This window comes from Coregonus clupeaformis, chromosome 4 (assembly GCF_020615455.1).
Source record: "Coregonus clupeaformis isolate EN_2021a chromosome 4, ASM2061545v1, whole genome shotgun sequence".
Classification (NCBI taxonomy): Eukaryota; Metazoa; Chordata; class Actinopteri; order Salmoniformes; family Salmonidae; genus Coregonus; species Coregonus clupeaformis.
The window spans coordinates 16,415,673-16,438,585 of NC_059195.1; the positions used below are offsets into that span (position 1 = coordinate 16,415,673).

The 22,913-nt window shown below is 43.5% G+C and overlaps 1 protein-coding gene across 3 annotated transcripts in view; it reads left to right on the forward strand.

Annotated features, from left to right (window-relative positions):
* LOC121552476 (neurabin-1) overlaps positions 1–21,758 on the forward strand; it is a 38,132-nt gene extending 16,374 nt beyond the window's left edge. The window contains exons 3-20 of one of the 3 annotated variants that reach the window (XM_041865433.2): positions 3,468–3,600; positions 3,781–3,901; positions 4,362–4,466; positions 5,000–5,132; positions 5,825–5,983; positions 6,093–6,146; positions 6,348–6,577; positions 8,392–8,488; positions 8,582–8,726; positions 9,601–9,746; positions 9,940–10,270; positions 10,459–10,510; positions 10,593–10,664; positions 10,927–11,020; positions 12,053–12,097; positions 18,540–18,656; positions 19,409–19,597; positions 20,282–21,758. In XM_041865433.2, coding sequence (XP_041721367.1) covers positions 3,468–3,600; positions 3,781–3,901; positions 4,362–4,466; positions 5,000–5,132; positions 5,825–5,983; positions 6,093–6,146; positions 6,348–6,577; positions 8,392–8,488; positions 8,582–8,726; positions 9,601–9,746; positions 9,940–10,270; positions 10,459–10,510; positions 10,593–10,664; positions 10,927–11,020; positions 12,053–12,097; positions 18,540–18,656; positions 19,409–19,597; positions 20,282–20,440 — 2,382 coding nt within the window. In that variant the 3' untranslated portion in view covers positions 20,441–21,758. Of the gene's footprint in view, positions 1–3,467; positions 3,601–3,780; positions 3,902–4,361; positions 4,467–4,999; positions 5,133–5,824; positions 5,984–6,092; positions 6,147–6,347; positions 6,578–8,391; positions 8,489–8,581; positions 8,727–9,600; positions 9,747–9,939; positions 10,271–10,458; positions 10,511–10,592; positions 10,665–10,824; positions 11,021–12,052; positions 12,098–18,539; positions 18,657–19,408; positions 19,598–20,281 lie in introns of all 3 variants that reach the window. The other 2 variants (XM_041865418.2, XM_041865425.2) reach the window with 2 other exon arrangements.
* Positions 21,759–22,913: the final 1,155 nt, after the last annotated feature.

The window sequence follows — 22,913 nt, forward strand, 5'->3', positions numbered from 1 at the left end:
TATGCATTCTGGCAGGAAGCGTTCTCCTGGCATCCGCCAAACCCAGATTCGTCCGTCGGACTGCCAGATGGTGAAGTGTGATTCATCACTCCAGAGAACGTGTTTCCACTGCTCCAGAGTCCAATGGCGGCGAGCTTTACCCCACTCCAGCCGACACTTGGCATTGCGCATGGCTGCTTGGCCATGGAAACCCATTTCATGAAGCTCCCGACGAACAGTCCTTGTGCTAACATTGCTTCCAGAGGCAGTTTGGAACTCGGTAGTGAGTGTTGCAACCGAGGACAGACGATTTTTACGCGCTACACGCTTCAGCACAATGGCGGTCCCATTCTGTGAGCGTGTGTGGCCTACCACTTCATGGCTGAGCCGTTGTTTCTCCTAGAAGTTTCCATTTCACAACAGCACTTACAGTTGACCGGGTCAGCTCTAGCAGAGCAGAAATTTGACAAACTGACTTGTTAGAAAGGTGTCATCCTATGACGGTGCCACGTTGAAAGTCACTGAGCTCTTCAGTAAGGCCATTCTACTGCCAATGTTTGGTTATGGAGATTGCATGGCTGTGTTCTCGATTTTCTACACCTGTCAGCAACGAGTGTGGCTGAAATAGCCAAATCCACTAATTTGAAGGGGTGTCCACATACCTTTTGTATATATAGTGTACCACCCACATGAATAAATACTTACATTTACTATAGAATACTACAGTACATACTATATACTGTAATTCTGTAGTAAACTGTAGAATACTGTACTACACACTGTAGTATCCATTGATCATGTGTAGTACTTACTATATAATGTTGTAGTATACTGTAGAATACTATAGCAAATACTACAGGAATGTCCACAGAAACATGACACTTTTTTAAACTATAGTAAATACTACAGTATTTCATTTGCATATACCCTGCCCATTTCCCTCCCCCATATCCCATGTTTGCCACCCATAAGTAAGAAACCTACATGCCAAGTATAGACCATATTGTGTTCCATACAGGTTATAGAGCAGAAGCTCTATAACCTGTAGTCCTACCTACCTTCCTACAGGTTATGGAAACTTTGCTATTTTAATATTTCTCCAGTAGGTTTCACTTCTATGTCAAAGATAATACAACAAAAACACAATAGTAAATACTACAGTAATGTCTGCAAAAACACTATAGTAAATACTGCAGTATACTACAATCCGCAAAAACACTACACTAATTACTATAGTGTATACTACAGTTTTCTTTTACTACACTATTTATACTATAGTTAACTGTAAATACTACAGTAAAGTCCGCAAGAACACTACAGTAAATACTTTTGTATTTATACCATAGTATGCTATAGTATTTTTTCATGTGGGCATTTACTATATCCTGAGTCACTCCCAGCAGATGGTTATCTCCAAAATGAGGAGAACAGCTATGAAAACTCACCTTAACGTGACCCTTGGAGTGTTTTGTAGATTGGCTTATGGAAGGAGGCCATGTCGGCCGACTAATACACGCGGTATGCTGAGTAAATATACTGTGATGTTTGATTTAATCACAGAAATGGCCGCGGTAAAGACCCACCTGCGATGAAAGCTGGCAGAGGGCAGAAGATCGGGAACTGAATACAGGCTTTCTGTCCGCTGTTCATGTTATCTCTTCATTTTAGCACTGAGGATTACCACCTGTTGCCACAGAGCATTGCTCTTTTCCTCGCAGCTGTGGCCTACCTTTTCACGGGTTGTGCTTTGCTTGCCATAATGTGTGTGCGACTAGGGTCCTAACAAGAAAACAGCCACATCGTCACTGAACTGAGACTGAACCAGACTGCTATGTTATGTCTGCTGAAGTCATAGGTTCTTTAAACCTTAATGAAATCCCTGGAACAGTGTCTTTGTGCGTACTGGCATTTGTATGCCTCAGCGCGTCTGTTTGCTGTAAACTGGGTGAGACACTGAGCTACCTCACTGTCCGAAAAATAACAGAGACAGAGGCCTCTTTCACTGGCAATACAAAGGGTGAACAACTGTTGATGGCACTGGGAGCGCTTTTTTATTGATAACTAATGAAGGGTTAGAGTTTGTGACCTCAAGGCCTAGTCTGCTTGATATTTATTGAAATTCATAACCACAGTAGAGACAGATAAATAGAATAGTTTAGAGCAAAACAGGCCTATTTTAGAGAATAACACTAGTTTTATGAGTACAGACAGACAGAAAATGTGTCTGGCCCTTATTACAGAGAAACTTTAATGAAAACTTTTTTTTCCATTGAAAACCAAATGTTTTTGGCTTAGTTATAGTGGAACGCCAATTCTGGTCTTCATTTTAAAAGTTTGTTGCAGAAGTGATATATTTTGGTATTTTCGTGGTAAATGTAGCTCTTTTGGCCCCTAGCATTCCAACTCTACCATTGAAATCGTGATGTAGAGGCACCTACGTCATCTCAAGGGAGGGGTTCAATATGAAATACACTCCCTTCTAGATGTGCTGGGTGGTACCACCTCAAGGTTTTCTATAAAAGCAGGTGACAGCACGCCTTATTTGGCAATGGTCTTGGTAAGTGTAGTGTGCCAATATATTTAGCATGATGCTTCCTTGACTAGACTACTGACGTTACACAAAATTCAAAAGGCAGTAAGGCACATTTCCAAATATGACCAAATGTAAATGTTTTTGCTTACCGTTTACATCTACAGTATGTGCTTTTACAAATAAAATAATTAGTTTATATCCGTAGCTACATCCATCGTAACAAGAAATAGATGGCAATGATGGTCATGTCAACTCGTTGTATCTTTTCCCAACCACTATGACTGATTGGTGGCGCTGTCCACTAAAACAGTTGGCTCATAGTTCAATGGTTGTGAGTTCTAATCCAACATGTTTTATCCATTACATACGATATTCATCCCGTGCCCACACACTAATTCTGAAAAGTGAAAGCATACATGTGAGAGGGTTCGCCCTGGTAGTAGTTATAGGTTTTTATACAGTACCTAAAACCAATCTGAGTTAATTTGACAATTGGAAAAAGAGCTACTGCGTAAATACAGCAATGCGGGTTGGATTGAATTGAGCCCCTAATCTTAATTTTCAAGGTGATGATTGCATTTTTCTTCCCAACACAATACCGTGATAAATGTGAGTACACATTTCAGAATTTTTTTGGCATCCCATGGTGGATTCAAACCTACACCACAAGTAGCAATAGATGTCAGGAACTCGGCGCTTTACCACTGTGAGCTAGCTAACTGTCCAGAGCCGTAATTGTTCGTGATGAACATAATTTTATTATCAGAGCGTGCCAGTATGGTTTAGTGAGAAAGTGTTGGGATCAGGTACAACTACGTTTACCCACCCCCAAAATGAATATTTATGAGAAATTTTTTTTTGGCGGGCAAAGGCTGAAATTGCTTGTTGTTGGAGTGTGGGGAAGCTGTGGTGAACCTAGTTGTAAGCCCTCTGTGCTTGTGTTTCCACACTGCAGGTGTTCAGCACCTACTCTAACGAGGAATACGACCGGCGCAATGATGAGGTGGACCCCGTGGCAGCGTCGGCTGAGTACGAGCTGGAGAAGAGGGTGGAGAAGATGGACGTATTCCCTGTGGAAATTGAAAAGGGTCAGTGTTCTCGTCTGTATTTCATCTTTCCTTTATTAATCCAAGTGTCTCTGAGTACCATTGAGATTTTTTTTACAAGGCCTCCCTGGCAAAGAGCAGCATCATCATGATCATCACAAGGGTCCAGAGGATGCAGTCCCATCCATCCATTCTAACTTCCCATACTTGTTTGTCCCACAGGAGACAACGGCCTGGGCATCAGTATCATAGGGATGGGAGTGGGAGCTGACCAGGGCCTGGAGAAACTGGGAATCTTTGTGAAGACCATAACAGAGCGAGGAGCGGCTGAACGGGATGGCAGGTGATGCCCCGCCCCCTGGGGGAACGCGCTGCACACTACTGTGCTTACAGAAGCGTTCAAGTTTTAACCATGTTTTATCCTTGGCAGTTAAAATATGTTGTACAGTAGACACCTGGAACTGTCTCTGGATGCATAATAGGACCATCACAATGATCCACAACACTGCCGGGATGTCAAAGGGTACAAATGCTTCATTTCCCCATGGTCTTCAGACACCATTTCTAAGCAACTGGCTGTATTTATAACCCTGTGAGGCAGCGAAAGAAAATAGCTCCTTCCGCTTCCCAGGGAATCTGGCCTTATGTTGCGCTGCCAGCTGGAAGAATTTGTTAACTGAAAAAAGGAAAGAGTTGCTACAACATTGTTACAGTACATCCCTTGTTGATTACACGCCCTCTTTCCAACATACGGTACGTCTTAAATGTCTTGCTTTATGATTGCATGTTGTCCTTTCCACTAGGATCCAGGTGAATGACCAAATAGTGGAGGTGGATGGGATCAGTCTGGTGGGAGTGACTCAGCTGTTTGCTGCTACAGTCCTGAAGAACACTAAAGGAACGGTCAGGTGAGCTGTGTCCAGCTCCAGTAGGCCTTTTGAAAGAAGTCGTTATGATCCTAGGTGTGACTAGCCTCGCCCACAGGGTTCTAGGTTATCTGGCAACGTGAGATTAAAGGTGTGGCAGTCCGGTAGCCTACCAGTAAATTACCTCATAACTATCTTTTTAAAGTGGTTAGGTATGACTGGAGGGAAATGAATATCCTTGAGAAATGTATATAGAATAAATGGGTTTGTTTTTATTATTGTATACTGATTGTGCCTCAGGCCTACACAAAGAGAGCAGCCCACACGGGGCACGGGTGAATATGTGAATGATTCACCATAGGCAAATGAAACGCACACACTAGGAAAAGTTCAATAAACAGCTTTAATCCGTTTTGCCTTACATTACAACGACTCATATCAGCATGAGTCAGTTATTATGATTGCTCTAAGCCTTGGCATACCAGTTTAGTTTAAAAGGGAATGCAATTGACCAGCCAGGCGTCTGCTGGTACTACCACTCTCCACGCTGACCTACCACGCTCTCACACAAACAGCTTTCTGATTGGCCGGGAGAAGCCGGGGACACAGAGCGAGGTTGCGCGTCTGATCAGCGAGACTCTGGAGCAGGAGAAGAGCCAGCAGGAGCAGCAGCACCTGGACGACCCCTACGAACAGTCCACCGAGGAGGTGAGTCACCTGGGCGGCCTCACCCAACACTGGCCCCTGGCCATGTGGTTAGCCCAGTCCAGTCACACAGTGAGTGAGCATTGTGTGTTGTCACCCTGGGGCTGTGTGGGGGGGATCTGGCTGCTGGAGCCTGCTGGAATTGTGCAATATTTGCTTTTCAAAAGCACAAGCAACCACAAGCCTTTATTTATAAAGGAACTGGGCACGGAAAGGTAGGGCTCCTGGAAAAGCGAGACAAAGCTTACGCCTATTGGATCTCATAAAAGGTGATATACATGTCCCGTTATGGAACATATTTCATACGCATGCATCTACTTGAATACCGGGCTACTCGTGTACAAGGAGCTGTGTGTTGGTAGTGGGTGACAAAATGGGCAGATATTTGACCGTTTCTGTGTAGGTATGCAAATCAATGAGTTGTGTGGGGAATTATGTCGTGTTTTTCCCTGTGTTCTGTTTTGCCTCATGTTTGGGGTTGGTTGTGTGATGGAACATGTTGATGCAGAGATTAGTTTCCTTCTGATACAGGCCTCCTGCTGGGCTCTCTACAGGCTGTCACGGTAACACTGGGATATGATGTAGTGATTACCCATACCTCCCTCCTGAGTGCCGAGCCGCAGGGCGCCACGTGGGCGTGGGCAGGTGATTGGCTGTGTGATGTCATTGTGTGGTTGTGGTTTGTTATGTTTCAGGAGGAGCACTACGAGGAGGAAGACGGAGAGGAAGAAGATATGCTAGGGTCTAGTTTCTCTGGTGGAAGGTCGGTGGAGGTGTTTGACCTGCCGGAGACAGAGGCCATGTTCATGCCCTTCAACATGGACTCCACACAGATGGGCTTCAAATTCCAGGAGGTATTTCACCTGATAGTATTATCACAGGTTTATATTATGGTGGATGTGTCATTGTTTGTGTGAAATGTGTTTGTTTTTGTTACTTAAATTGTTTCTTTCTTTACCCTAGCTCCAACTGAAACACAGCATAGGAACAGCTGAAATAAACCAACTGAAGGAAAAGGTATGTAAATCTGAAGAACAAGCTACTGTTTCATAAACATGAGTACAAATGGATCAATGCATGGAGTGCAATCTGTCGCCGCCCGGTGACCAACCGTAATTATCGTCTGTCTGTCTCATCTGACTGACCGTAATGATTTGAATATGTTAATTGTACTAGTAGATGAGAAGCCTAAAAATACATTTCACTCTTCCTCTACAGCTAAGGGCGTCCGAGGAGGACAAAGCATCCAGGGAGTCGAGGGTGGCTGAGTTGGAGCAGAAGATTGAGGAGAGCAATGAGAAAATGTTGAATCTGGAAGGGTACTGGCTAGAGGCCCAGGCCCTGTGTAAAACTGTCAACGAGCACCTGTCTGAGACCCAGAGCCAGTACGAGGCCCTGGACAAGAAATACAACAAGGCCAAGAAACTTCTCAAAGATTACCAGCAGAAGTGAGTTGAGTTCACTAAGGGTCCAATTATTAAGTCTCGACTTCAGCTGAGTGAGTTTCTGTGTTGACCTGTGCTTCCCTCACTCTGAACAGGCTGAAGGCTTTGTTCCACTTCCTCTACGCCGAGTCATGTTGTATAGAAAGTACAGTACAGTGCATTCGGAAAGTATTCAGACCCCTTGACTTTTTCCACATTATATTACATTACAGCCTTATTCTAAAATGGATTAAATTGTTTTTTCCCCTCATCAATCTACACCCAATACCCCGTAATGACAAAGCAAAACCAGGTTTGTAGAATTGTTTGCTACAAAGAAAATTTAATAAAAAATATAACATTTACATAAGTATTCAGACCCTTTACTCAGTACTTTGTTGAAGCACCTTTGGCAGCGATTACAGCCTTGAGTAGCTTCTTGGGTATGGCGCTACAAGCTTGGCACACCTGTATTTGGGGAGTTTCTCCCATTCTTCTCTGCAGATCCTCTCAAGCTCTGTCAGGTTGGATGGGGAGCGTTGCTGCACAGCTATTTTCAGGTCTCTCCAGAGATGTTAGATCGGGTTCAAGTCCGGGCTCTGGCAGGACCACTCAAGGACATTCAGAGACTTGTCACGAAGCCACTCCTGCATTGTCTTGGCTGTGTGCTTAGGGTTGTTGTCCTGTTGGAAGGTGAACCTTCGCCCCAGTCTGAGGTCCTGAGCGCTCTGGAGCAGGTTTTCATCAAGGATCTCACTGTACTTTGCTCCGTTCATCTTTCTCTCGATCCTGACTAGTCTCCCTGTCCCTGCTGCTGAAAAACATCCCCAAAGCATGATGCTGCCACCACCATGCTTCACTGTAGGGATGGTGCCAGGTTTCCTCCAGACGTGACGCTTGGCATTCAGGCCAAAGAGTTCAATCTTGGTATCATCAGACAAGAGAATCTTGTTTCTCCTGGTCTGAGAGTCCTTTAGGTGCCTTTTGGCAATCTCCAAGTGGGCTGTCATGTGCCTTTTACTGAGGAGTGGCTTCCGTCTGGCCACTCTACCATAAAGGCCTGATTGGTGGAGTGCTGCAGAGATGGTTGTCCTTCTGGAAGGTTCTCCCATCTCCACAGAGGAACTCTGGAGCTCTGTCAGAGTGACCATCGGGTTCTTGGTCACCTCCATGACCAAGGCCCTTCTCCCCCAATTGCTTAGTTTGGCCGGGCGGCCAGCTCTAGGAAGAGTCTTGGTGGTTCCAAACTTCTTCCACTTAAGAATTATGGAGGCCATTATGTTCTTGGGGACCTTCAATGCTGCAGACATTTTCTGGTACCCTTCCCCAGATCTGTGCCTCAACACAATCCTGTCTCGGAGCTCTACGGACAATTCCTTCGACCTCATGGCTTGGTTTTTGCTGTGACATGCACTGTCAACTGTTGGACCTTATATAGACAGGTGTGTGCCTTTCGAAATCATGTCCAATCAATTGAATTTGCCACAGGTGGACTCCAATCAAGTTGTACAAACATCGCAAGGATGATCAATGGAAACAGGATGCACCTGAGCTCAATTTCGAGTCTCATAGCAAAGGGTCTGAATACTTATGTAAATAAGGTATTTCTGTTTTTTATTTTAATTACATTTGCAAAAAATTCTAACAAGCTGTTTTCACTTTGTCATTATGGGGTATTGTGTGTAGATTGATGAGGAACAATGTAATCAATTTTAGAATAAGGCTGTAACGTAAGAAATGTGGAAAAGGGGAAGGGGTCTGAATACTTTCCAAATGCACTGTATGTCCACACGTCAGTGGAATGATTTATGAAGTCTAATGGTCTGATTCCTTTCCAGGGAGATTGACTTTGTGAAGAAGGAGGAGGAGCTGAAGAAAGTTCTAGATGAGAAGGATCGATGGTACAAGGAGCAGCTTGAAAGCCTGCAGGACAGGGTGAGAGGAACATATTGTGAGAAAGAGACTGGAATATTAGAACAGACCTAGTAGAGAGAGGGTTGACTGTCCGTTCTGTGGTTCTCTCCTCAGATAGCGGTCCTGGAGGACAGCGGTCCGTCTGCTGACCGCTTGGAGACCCAGTCGGGTCAGGACCTTGCCGAGGAGAGGAGATGGAGCATCCAGGGGAGTGAAGGCCCCGTCACCAACACACAGTCTGTGGACTCTCTACTGTTAGGTAATGCTAAACGTACACTTGACGAGAGCATGCATCAGTAGGAGGCTAGGAGCCACCTTCCATTTACCACCAAAGGAGGGCAAGAGTGTGTTTGCGTCTCAAATGGCACCCTTTTTACTATACACTGAGTGCACAAATCATTAGGAACATGACATAGGCTGACCAGGTGAAATTCAGGTGAAAGCTATGATCCCTTATTGATGTCACCAACTTGGCACAACTGTGGGAAGCATTGGAGTCAACATGGGCCAGCATCCCTGTGGAACGCTTTCTACACCTTGTAGAGTCCATGCACCGACGAATTGAGGCTGTTCTGAGGGAAAAAGGGGTTGCAACTCATTATTAGATGTGTTCCTAATGTTTTGTACATTCAGTGAACCAGTGGGCCCTGACCAGAAGTAGCCCACTAAATAGGGAATAGGGTGACATTTGGGAAGCAGCCACAGTCTGTGAACCTCAGTGTCTGAGAATAGTGTAGTGTATGCCTCATGTGTAGTAGTGATGGAGAAAAATATATATACAGTTACTTATCACAATATTATTTTGGGACAATATTATATTGATATTTGACTCCAAAGTATCGATTTGTAAAAATGTTTTATGTACGTAGCGTTAGCTAGCGCTACTCTGCTGTACCTGCGGCAAAACTCTGGTATTTTTCATCCTATAGCTTGTTCTCCTTTTTAAATAGTTTTCAGCACTTTTATTTCCCTGACTGATCAAAACTAGTTTTCTCATGCTCTCTCGTCTCTCTGCAGCAGACATATAGTGAGCAATATGTTTGGAACATAAAATCACAGTATTGAATCGCAATACAAATTGTATCTGCCCTAATGTCTAGTGTACTGAGCTGTGTTTTGTCCCTCCTCCACAGATACAGACTGGAGCGAGCTGGTCCCTGAGACTGAGCGCTTGGACACCAGTGCCCACAAGGCCAAGGGCTTACTGGCCCCAAGGAGGAATCGTCCGTCTCGCAACAAACTGAAGGAGAACCATGGCGCCTCCCCTTGCCAGTCACAGGTCAGCTCTGAAAGTTATCTCATTAATTTTGAAAATAATATCAGGGTCAATATTACTAGCTAATTCAAATATATATCCTTCCTCATCTCCTTCTATTGACTGCATGTTCAATACCAATGTTCACATGTATCAGTCCCATCTCCGAGCCACTGTTTCTCTTTAGTCATCACTGCTGACTGTGTTTTCCCTCCAGGAGAACAAGGAGGAGGGGGAGGATGCGGAGGAGGATTATCCCAGGAGGAGGAGGTCCATCCAGGAGAGCCTGTTCCTGCCCGTGCCCATCTGCTACCCTGGGAACAGCCAGAGGGACGAGATCCCAGAGGCTGGGGAGAGATCCAGGAGCAAGCTGGAGCTCTCCAGCAGCGCCTCCCTGCCCCCGTCCCAGAGAAACAGCGTAGAGAGTGGGAGCAGTCCTTCTCTGTCCCCGCCTAAAGATGCCTCTTCGCTCTCGCCACACTCCCCCTCAGGGCTCCTGCGCAATGTCAAGAAGAGGGAGTCCAAGGGGAAGGGCAAGGAGCTCAAAGGTACTGGCCCATGTCCACAGATCAGTCTGCTACCAACAACATTCTCCTCACACAGTACATTTACAAACAAGTTGTTGCTACTATCACTGCTGACTGTCACCATATTGATGTGGCTCTTACTGGCTCTTACTGACTCTGCTTGCAGCAGTTTATTTCATTGTTATTGTGAAAATATGACTCTGTTACAGATGAGACAAATGAGGGTTCTTCAGTAGGAAAACCCAAAAAGACGATTTTTGGGTAAGTGCCTGAGAGAATGATTTGTTTTCAATTTGACAGTCCTGTTAGTCCTGTGTTATCTAAAGCTCTTGAAAACCAACAGTGGCCTTCGGAAGTCTGGTGGCAAAGGGAAGAAACATGACAAGGAGGCAATGCGAGCATCTCTGGACAGCAGGTATGTCACTACATGTCACTATGCCTACTGTGTCACCACATCCTGGGTATGTCGTCACCATACACTCACAGCTCTGCTATCAGAGGACCTTTGTGCTATTAAAGAGACAATATGTAATTTGGAGACTTAGCTTATTTGTCTTAATTTTCCTAATGCCCAGGGGTTCTGCCGAGCTCCTGGAGGAATCTGGAGGGAACCTGTCCCCCTCTGAGTCCATGACCTCTATACCCACCTGTATGCCCTTCTCCTGGTTTGGGGACAGAGACAGGGACAAGGAGCCTTCGTCCTCCAGCAGCAGCCTACCATACGCAGCCACTGAGACCAGCAGCGAGCAGAGCCAGGACCGCAAAAACAAGGTAAGAACGCACACACACACAGCTGACCCCATCAAAAGACGGAAAGAAAAAGCCCTCATAATCTAAACACAGATGTTTAGTCATTTCAGAATCACCAGTAACAAACAGAAGCAGAATACATTGGCATTAAAGAGAGATTGCATTAAGCCATTTTAACTAGTATGCCAAATCCAGCCGGGACTCAAAATTACATTTCATTAGCCATGTATTTAGAGAGTTGGGCCAATATGGGTTTCTGCATTATGATGCATTTACATGACACTTCAACATTCTATGGCAGCCATGTTAGCTACCCATTAACATTACATGGGGGATGATTAAACAATGCTATGTAACTGAATATTCAAAATTTGAAAAGTTGGTCTAACTCTCTAACTATGTGGCTCTGGCTACTACAAAGTGAAATGAAAGCCGGCCTTTCCTGTGTCACTGAACTGCCCCCTCTCCGTCATTTCTGGACCGTTTCATGGTATGTTGGCCAGTAATAAGTCAGTGATTCATTGGTCAGTAATCCACAGTTTAAGGTTTCTGCTCTGGATGGAAATAAATACCAAATCCAGTCAAGAGATGTGCAGCAGGCAGCCAGCCAGCCGGCCGGTGTCGTGTTTCCCAGCGAGGGATGATGACATTGCTGTTCAAAAGTAGTGCACTATATAGGGGGCTTTTTGAGACGCAGCCCCGTTATTAATCAGAGAGCGACAGAGGAGGAGGATTCACTGGCATTTCAATGGCTTAGCAACCAGAGAATTATCCCCATTAAATGCATCTACTCAAACAGGCCTGACTAATTCACAACCAGGCTGCCTGGGGAGTAGATGGAGGCCAACAGCACCAGGGCTATGGGGAGTTAGTGGGCAGTGTGTGGGCAGTGTTGGCCACAAACAGGGTCTCCCCTGGTTCTGCTGGCTGGGATTCTACTTCTCGGAGTCTGTGTCCCATGGTCCTTTGCCAGCTAGAGCAGTGTCATCCACAGTGTACAGTATGGAGAACGACATGACAAGCTCTCTACTAACAGTCCTTCTTTCAAAACAGACAAATCTCTCCTGGTCCTCTTTATTCAGTCGCTCATTAGATTTGGTACAGTATGATTTCCTTTTCATCCCCCCAATCTTAGAGGAGCTTGTAGACTAGAACTAACCCTTCATCTAGTGTTGTGATTGTTCATTTCGCATCTAGATCATACTAATATACCCCAAAATTGATTTGTGTCGATGTAGTGGAATTGGGTTTGTGGTAGTGTGTCAAGCACTCTAAATCTAACATTTCACATTTATGTTGCTTCGGCATACCTTTCATATCATACATGATTTGATGATTAGTATTATCAGTCTGAATTAATCACAAATGATGGAGAAAGCGTGCTCTTGATACAGTAGCACATTGTTTCTGGAGTGGTGTGTTAGTGCTGTAATAGTAGAAATAGTTGTTTGTGTGTCATAAGTGTCGTAGTAGAAGTAGTTTGTTTGTTTAGTCATTTTGTCGAGTTATGTTTGTTGTGGATTTGTTTGACTTTGTTTTTTTTCTACCCCTCTGTTATGATGAAAATGTATTTACACAGGATTCCCAGTGCTGATATCACAATAGAGCACATTTAATCAATGCTAATCCTCGTTTAATTAGGTGTGCTTGCAAAGCAGAACTAAATCAAATCAAATTTTATTGGCCACATGCGCCGAATACAACAGGTGCAGACATTACAGTGAAATGCTTACTTACAGCCCTTAACCAACAGTGCATTTATTTTTAATAAAAAAGTAAAATAAAACAAAGAAAAAATGTTGAGAGAAAAAAGAGCAGAAGTAAAATAAAATAACAGTAGGGAGGCTATATATACAGGGGGGTACCGGTGCAGAGTCAATGTGCGGGGGCACCGGCTAGTTGAGATAGTTGAAGTAATATGTACATGCGGGTAGAGTTAAAGTGACTATGCATAAATAATTAACAGAGTAGCAGCAGCGTAAAAAGATGGGGTGGGGGGGCAGTGCAAATAGTCCGGGTTGCCTTGATTAGCTGTTCAGGAGTCTTATGGCTTGGGGGTAGAAGCTGTTGAGAAGTATTTTGGACCTAGACTTGGCATTCCGGTACCGCTTGCCGTGCAGTAGCAGAGAGAACAGTCTATGACTAGGGTGGCTGGAGTCTTTGACAATTTTGAGGGCCTTCCTCTGACACCGCCTGGTATAGAGGTCCTGGATGGCAGGAAGCTTAGCCCCAGTGATGTACTGGGCCGTACGCACTACCCTCTGTAGTGCCTTGCGGTCGGAGGCCAAGCAGTTGCCATACCAGGCGGTGATGCAACCAGTCAGGATGCTCTCGATGGTGCAGCTGTATAATTTTTTGAGGATCTGAGGACCCATGCCAAATCTTTTCAGTCTCCTGAGGGGGAATAGGCTTTGTTGTGCCTTCTTCACGACTGTCTTGGTGTGTTTGGACCATGATAGTTCGTTGGTGATGTGGACACCAAGGAACTTGAAGCTCTCAACCTGTTCCACTACAGCCCCGTCGATGAGAATGGGGGCGTGCTCAGTCCTCTTTTTTTTTTTCCTGTAGTCCACAATCATCTCCTTTGTCTTGGTCACGTTGAGGGAGAGGTTGTTATCCTGGCACCACACGGCCAGGTCTCTGACCTCCTCCCTATAGGCTGTCTCATCGTTGTCGGTGATCAGGCCTACCACTGTTGTGTCGTCGGCAAACTTAATGATAGTGTTGGAGTTGTGCCTGGCCATGCAGTCATGGGTGAACAGGGAGTACAGGAGGGGACTGAGCATGCACCCCTGAGGGGCCCCCGTGTTGAGGATCAGTGTGGCAGATGTGTTGTTACCTACCCTTACCACCTGGGGGCGGCCCGTCAGGAAGTCCAGGATCCAGTTGCAGAGGGAGGTGTTTAGTCCCAGGATCCTTAGCTTAGTGATGAGCTTTGAGGGCACGATCGTGTTGAATGCTGAGCTGTAGTCAATGAATAGCATTCTCACGTAGGTGTTCCTCTTGTCCAGGTGGGAAAGGGCAGTGTGGAGTGCAATAGAGATTGCATCATCTGTGGATCTGTTGGGGCGGAATGCAAATTGGAGTGGGTCTAGGGTTTCTGGGATAATGGTGTTGATGTGAGCCATGACCAGCCTTTCAAAGCACTTCATGGCTACAGACGTCAGTGCTACGGGTCGGTAGTCATTTAGGCAGGTTATCTTAGTGTCCTTGGGCACGGGGACTATGGTGGTCTGCTTGAAACATGTTGGTATTACAGACTCAGTCAGGGACATGTTGAAAATGTCAGTGAAGACACTTGCCAGTTGGTCAGCACATGCTCGGAGTACACGTCCTGGTAATCCGTCTGGCCCTGCGGCCTTGTGAATGTTGACCTGCTTAAAAGTCTTACTCACATCGGCTACGGAGAGCGTCATCACATAGTCATCCGGAACAGCTGGTGCTCTCATGCATGCTTCAGTGTTGCTTGCCTCGAAGCGAGCATAGAAGTGGTTTAGCTCGTCTGGTAGGCTTGTGTCACTGGGAAGCTCGCGGCTGTGCTTCCCTTTGTAGTCTGTAATCGATTTCAAGCCCTGCCACATCCGACGAGCGTCAGAGCCGGTGTAGTACGATTCAATCTTAGTCCTGTATTGACTCTTTGCCTGTTTGATGGTTTGTCGGAGGGCATAGCGGGATTTCTTATAAGCGTCCGGGTTAGAGTCCCGCTCCTTGAAAGCGGCAGCTCTACCCTTTAGCTCAGTGCGGATGTTTCCTGTAATCCATGGCTTCTGGTTGGGGTATGTACGTACGGTCACTGTGGGGACGACATCATCATCGATGCACTTATTGATGAAGCCAGTGACTGATGTGGTGTACTCCTCAATGCTATCTGAAGAATCCCGGAACATGTTCCAGTCTGTGCTAGCAAAACAGTCCTGTAGCTTAGCATCTGCGTCATCTGACCACTTTTTTATTAACCGAGTCACTGGTGCTTCCTGCTTTAGTTTTTGCTTATAAGCAGGAATCAGGAGGATAGAGTTATGGTCAGATTTGCCAAATGGAGGGCGAGGGAGAGCTTTGTATGCGTCTCTGTGCGTGGAGTAAAGGTGGTCTAGAGTTTTTTTTCCTCTGGTTGCACATTTAACATGCTGGTAGAAATTAGGTAGAACGGATTTAAGTTTCCCTGCATTAAAGTCCCCGGCCACTAGGAGCGCTGCCTCTGGATGAGCGTTTTCCTGTTGACTTATGGCCTTATACAGCTCATGCAATCTTAATGCCAGCAACTATAGACATCTTATTATTATTATATTTATTCCGCCCACTCTAGAACTTAAACGATTTTATCTATTAGTTTTGATAGCATTTATACTTTTTTAACTATAACAATATTTAAACAAGTTCCCAATGCATTTCAATGGCAAAAAAAAGGGCCATAGACTTACAGTACCTTCAGGAAGTATTCACACCCCTTGACCTTTTCCACGTTTTGTTGTTAGAGCCTGCATTTAAAATGAATTAAATTGAGGTTTTGTGTCACTGGCCTAAACACGATACCCGATAATGTCAGTGTAATTATGTTTTTAGACATTTTTACCAATTAATTACAAATGTAAAGCTGAACTGTCTTGAGTTAATAAGTATTCAACCCCTTTGTCATGGCAAGCATAAATACGTTCAGGAGTACAAATGTGCTTAACAAGTCACATAATAAGTTGCATGGACTCACTCTGTGTGCAATAATAGTGTTTAACATGATTATTGAATGACTACCTCATCTCTGTACCCCACACATATACTTATCTGTAAGGTCTCTGTCGAGCAGTGAATTTCAAACACAGATTCAACCACAAATACCAGGGAGGTTTTCTAATGCCTCTCAAAGAAGGGCACCTATTTGTAGATGGGGAAAAAAAGCAGACATTGAAAATCCCTTTGAGCATGGTGAAGTTATTAATTACACTTTGGATGATGTATCAATACACCCAGTCACTATAAAGATACAGGCGTCCTTCCTAACTCAGTTGCCGGAGAGGAAGGAAACCGCTCAGGGATTTCACCATGAGGCCAATGGTGACTTTAAAACAGAGTTTAATGGCTGTGATGGGAGATAACTGAGGATGGATCAACAACATTCTAGTTACTCCACAATACTAACTTAAATGAGTGTGAAAAGAAGGAAGCCTGTACAGAATACAAATATTCCAAAACATGCATCCTGTTTGCAACAAGGCACTAAAGTAAAACTGCGAAATTGGCAAAGAAATTAACTTTATGTCATGAATACAAGGCGTTATGTTTGGGGCAAACACAACACATCACTGAGTACCACTCTTCATATTTTCAAGCATGGTGGTGGCTGCATCATGTTATGGGTATGCTTGTCATCGGCAAGGACTAGGGACTTGTAGAATAGAGCTCAGGATAGGCAAAATCCTGGAGGAAAACCTGGTTCCGTCTGCTTTCCAACAGACACTGGGAGACAAATTCACCTTTCAGCAGGACAATGACCTAAAACAAATATACACTGGAGTTGCTTACCAAGATGACATTGAATGTTCCTGAGTGGCCTAGTTACAGTTTTGTCTTATATCGGCTTAAAAATCTATGGCAATACTTGAAAATGGCTGTCTAGCAATGATCAACAACCAACTTGACAGAGCTTGAAGAATTTAAAAAAGAATAATGTGCAAAAATTGTATAATCCAGGTGTGCGAAGCTCTTAGAGAATCACAGCTGTAATCGCTGCCAAAAGTGATTCTAACATGCATAGACTCAGAGGTGTGAATACTTATGTAAATGAGAGATTTCTGTATTTTATTTTCAATACATTGCTAAAAACATGTTTTTACTTTGTCACTATGGGGTATTGTGTGTAAAAAAAAATACGTTTTTTTATTATTCAGGCTGTAACACAACAAAAGTATGTGTACTTTTGGAACGATAACCATTTTAAATTTGCATAAATTAACATGGGTTTGAGTGAGAACCATAGTAATACAGTGGTTGCTATTCAAAATGCTATTCATAAATTAGCATAAAATAACTCACCAACAGTAACTCTTGAAACGGTCAAGCTAAAGACACCAAACCAATTTTCGCATGTTCAGGCTATCCTAACTTCAAATTCTTAAACATTTGTCAACTATAACTATATACACTCAGTGGACAGTTTATTAGGCACACCCATCTAGTATCGGGTCAGACCCCTCTTTGTCTCCAGAACAGCCTGAATTCTTTGAGGAATGGAAACATTGCTCAATTGGTATCAAGGGACCTAACATGTGCCAGGAAAACATTTACCACACCAGTACACCACTGCCATCAGCCTGTACCGTTGACACCAGGCAGGATGGGGCCATGGACACGTGCTGTTAACGCCAAATCCTGACTCATCCATCAACATGACGCAAATTTGTATAAAATACCCACCAATATTAAGTCTTGAACTGTTCAAGCTAGAGACACCAAACCAACTTTCACATGTTCAGGCTACCCTAACTCAAACTTGATCAACTATTACTATAAACATTTTCATAAATTTGCATAAATTAGCCCACCAACAGTAACTCTGTTCAAGCTAAAGACACCAAACCAACTTTCACGTTATCCTATCCTAAGAATCAATCGATCCTTCACAAGCTTGCAAGCACATCACTTCTTCTTCAGAAAATGTACTTTTCTAGTTCTCAACCTAAAGTTCCATGTTTTCATTTTTTATTTTTTTTATTTTAGGGGGTAGATCAGCTTTAATATTGCAGATAGATTGTAACTTCCATCAATGTAATTGTCTGCATCACTTCCAATCCCCCATATGTTTTTTTTTCTCGCAAATATATAATATATACATACATACATACATACATACATACATACATACATACATATACATATACTTAAAATACAAATATATTTCCTTTATTACTTTCCAACCCCACCACCCCTTCCCTAATTGGAGTAAACTAGTGAACAACAATGGTTAGGCCTCTACTTCCAGCTTATACATACTATATACATTTTATGGACACAGTCAATTTTACAATAATTCAATTTTGTTTGTTTTTACTCCTGAACATCCTCTACCCTCAACCTCTCCAATCATTTTCATGGTGTCCCTCCAGTTTGCTTCTGTATGCCATATCTTTCTAACTGTGCTCTTTCACAAAAGCTCTCAACCTATAACCTATATACTTATTATGCTTACATTATTAGTTATCTTGTTGTTATTAGTTGTTGTTATTAGTCCCATCCTTCAACTCCATTCAACACCACCCATCTATCTCTTAACACCATCCATATTGGATTTATATTTGCCATATATTTTTCAACTGTACTGTAATGTTTTACAAAAGTTCTGAACCTTTCTATTCATTGTTTCTACAGATTGTAAATTGAAAATAAACATTTTTGCTAAAAGTGTTATTATATTATTGATCCATGTTTACAGTACTACTGTGGATCCCCTTCCTCCCTAGAGCTTTACGCCCCAGAGTAAAGAACTGTTCTTTACCCATCCATGTGTTTGTCTAGTTAATGCGTTCCTCTTTGTTTCCACTTGTTCCAGAGTTTGTCAGTCATAGATGATTCAAACCCTGGCAGCCCCAGTTCAGACACCGCAGGCTTAGTTGCAGAGCCCAATCTGTCTGGGCGCTCGCATACTTTAATCTTCTCGTCCAGTGAGGTGAGTGCTCTCTCTCTTTGTTCCACGTCCACAAAAGCCCGTGTGGGATGGTGCTGCTCAGATGTCTCTGAGACGGGACAGTCTCAAGCATGCTCTTTGCCCCCTTGTGGCTGTGATGATGGAATCATGAATGGCCGCCGGAGAATGAAGTTGCATGTGTGTGATGAAGTTGTCTGTGTGGTGTTAAAACACATTTCTGTCTTTAGCTTTGGGTCCTTGTTGTGCAGTCAACTAGCTGAACTAGCAGAAGAGGCTCCTTAGTTAGACCATAGAATGATCTGTGCTGCTACTGTGTCTGTTTAGTTGAACTTGTCTTAAATTCCTTTTTATATGGTGTTGGATTGTGTGTATGGTTGTGTTTTGTGGCTGGTGTTTCAGTTGATAAGTGATTTATTATACTCAGATAAACGTTAAGACCAAAGCCCTGCCTACTATACTCAAACAAACCAGGTATGATAGGTAGAACAAAACAAACATGCTCCCTCTGCATGTTCTGGCCTCTTCCACTTAACAGCGTTGTGACAAACTCTGAATCAACCAGTGCACACAGCTTTTTTATGGGATTTCAGTCACTGGATGTGCAATGCATGTACCAAATGTGCTTTGCACCGTGCAATGATATTTTGATATTGTGCTTAAACGTTGTCATGTAACTGACATTGATTCGCTATTTAATCCATTATACTGTGCTGTCGGTGACTGTTGTTTTGTTAGTTTTCTTGGGATGGCATGTGTTTCTTGGTGTTCCGTAGACCCTGGATGATGAGCCAGTGCCCACAGGGAAGGAGTATCAATGGCAGAACCGCCCTGTCTCCGAGTGGACCAATCAGCAAGTCTGTCACTGGTTGATGGGCATGAACATGGACCAATACACGCCTGAGTTCACTGCCAAGGGTGTGGATGGCCATCAGCTCATGCAGCTGGACAGTGACAAGTTGAAGGTGAGAGGAATCATGTGTTGAATACACACAGACTCCAGAAGAGTGAACAGTTAGTCAGAATGAAGAAAATGTAAAGGTAGACTCAGCGATATGACATAGATGCAGAAAGTAAAAAGCATAGTGGGTCAATTTCTGCAACAACTAAGAGCGTTGAAGCGCGAGGCTTCACTTCTCCAGTGTTTTGGTGCCCCGGCGACCACGCTGTGAACAGCGTGAGAACCCTTGCACATGCGCAGATACTGTGTGAGAGCGAAGTCTTGCATCTCGCTCATCTCAATATCTGCGGTGCTGCTCCTGACAATGTCATTTCGCTTTAAATACAGATTCAATTATTTTCCACAGCAGTCAGGTTTCTAAGGCCTTGACTGCCACCTAATGGCCAAACATAAACTGGGTGAATTCCACAATCTTGCATCTCGCTCATCTCAATATCTGCGGTGCTGCTCCTGACAATGTCATTTCGCTTTAAATACAGATTCAATTATTTTCCACAGCAGTCAGGTTTCTAAGGCCTTGACTGCCACCTAATGGCCAAACATAAACTGGGTGAATTCCACAATGATGTACACTAACATGGTACATAAGGAAAATTACACATAATAAACTAGATGAAATTGTCAGACGTTTATATGCATTTCAGGAAGTAGTGTTCTAGAATGTGACCAGTGATGTTTGTCCCCTCAGGCCCTGGGTGTGTCCAGCCAGAGTGACCGGGCCACCATCAAGAAGAAGCTAAAGGACATGAGGAAGGCCCAGGAGAAGCTAGAGAAACAGAGGGAGAAAAGGGAAAAGGAGGCACGACGCAGCGGGAGACTGCCTCCCAACACTGACTCTGTCTGCTGAGCTGCCCCAGAGGTGACCCACTCTCTGTCGTAACATAACCCAATGTCCCTTGAGTGAGGCAGGACATTCAACGACCCCTGTATCTGTTCTGTTTCACATATAGGCCTACGTAAGTGCCATCCACTTCACAGTTCACAGCAGTTACTAAGAGAGCACAAGCACAGTCACACACAGTACTGAGTCTATAATGGCCAGTAATGATAATGCTAGCATACCAGTGTTGATTTAATGTTCCAATTGGAAGACTGATCTGAAAATAGCCCTGTTTGTCTTGTTGACTATTGATACTTTGTCATTGGGTTATTCACAAGAACACACGAGCTGGCTCTGCTTTTTAATCAAATCAAACACACTGACAGTCCTGTTTCCAGCAGTATCTGTATCACATCATCATTGTGGTAGATTGGGGAGATGGGGACTTGCGAAAGTGAGACTGTAATATTGTGTGGGGACATGACCAAGAACAAAAGCCAACATGTTTTTTTTTACCACTATAAAGCTATAGAAGAAGTAGTTTTATCCATTTTGAGTTTCCAGATATGTAGTTGCAGCATTTGTGCACATTTACCCATACAACAAGTGGAATGAATTCAGTACTGCTTTTTAAGTGTTTTATATTGTATTTTTGCTAGCATAACTTTCCTGTAGCCATGTACATATATTTCTTGCAGGAACTTTGTACAGTTATTGAGATAAAAGCACTATATTGTCTTTTAAGCTTCAAAGCGTGACAAGGTGTATAAATTCAGTTTTATTAACTGCATAACTTTTAAAAATAATTAAGGTTCATAATTTTATATATACTTTTTCTACTAAGTAGAATAGCTACTAGGATGAGAGAATTTTTGCTAAATGAAAGGCAAAATATATAAAGTAATGACAACAAACAATGCTGCTTATCCCCTCCCCAACTGTGCCTGTTTCGAGAATGGAGGATGTACTACTCTGTGGTCCTATTGAGCCGAAGAGTTTTACGTGTTGCTGAAATGGTACCAAGACATGCAATATTATTCTACACAGCATGCACGCCTTGCTGACAGGGTGTGGGGTCCATGGGAACATGAAGGGTGTGCGCCTGTGACAACAAATCCATTGAATGGTTGGCTGTGTCTGTTGGGTGCATGTTGAGCTTGTCCATACCCAAGCATTTTTTCAATGTACTTTTTTTATTATTGAAGAATGATTAGTTTATATTTTGGATGTAAAAACACCAGTTTAATTCCCTCCACTTGTTCTAATACAAAGTGCTAGATCCTATTATTCTATTCTTGGTACATATTGTAAAAGCAGCATAAAATAAACCAATTCTCACACCAGATTCTGTTGTGGGTGTATTTTGTGGTTTACTGGGAGGTCTAATGGTTTATGCATTCAGACTGCAAAGTTCAACTAATGGACACTTTAAATGTCAACAACACTTTTGATGACAGAAAAACATAATACATACACTATATATACAAAAGTATGTGGACACCCTTTCAAATTAGTGGATTCGGCTATTTTTTTATTTTATTTTTATTTCACCTTTATTTAACCAGGTAAGCCAGTTGAGAACAGGTTCTCATTTACAACTGCGACCTGGCCAAGATAAAGCAAAGTAGTGCAATAAAAACAACAGAGTTACATATGGGGTAAAAAACATAAAGTCAGAAATACAACAGAAAATATATATACAGTGTGTGCAAATGTAGCAAGTTATGGAGGTAAGGCAATAAATAGGCTATAGTGCAGAATAATTACAATAGTATTAACACTGGAATGCTAGATGTGCAAGAGATTATGTGCAAATAGAGATACTGGGGTGCAAAAGAGCAAAATAAATAACAATATAGGGATGAGGTAGTTGGGTGGGCTAATTTCAGATGGGCTGTGTACAGGTGCAGTGATCGGTAAGGTGCTCTGACAACTGATGCTTAAAGTTATTGAGGGAGATAAGAGTCTCCAGCTTCAGAGATTTTTGCAATTCGTTCCAGTCATTGGCAGCAGAGAACTGGAAGGAATGGCGGCCAAAGGAGGTGTTGGCTTTGGGAATGACCAGTGAGATATACCTGCTGGAGCGCAGACTACGGGTGGGTGCTGCTATGGTGACCAATGAGCTAAGATAAGGCGGGGATTTGCCTAGCAGTGATTTATAGATGGCCTGGAGCCAGTGGGTTTGACGACCGAACATGTAGTGAGGACCAGCCAACAAGAGCGTACAGGTCACAGTGGTGGGTAGTGTATGGGGCTTTGGAGACAAAACGGATGGCACTGTGATAGACTACATCCAATTTGCTGAGTAGAGTGTTGGAGGCTATTTTGTAAATGACATCGCCGAAGTCAAGGATCGGTAGGATAGTCAGTTTTACGAGGGCATGTTTGGCAGCATGAGTGAAGGAGGCTTTGTTGCGAAATAGGAAGCCGATTCTAGATTTAACTTTGGATTGGAGATTCTTTATGTGAGTCTGGAAGTTGAGTTTACAGTCTAACCAGA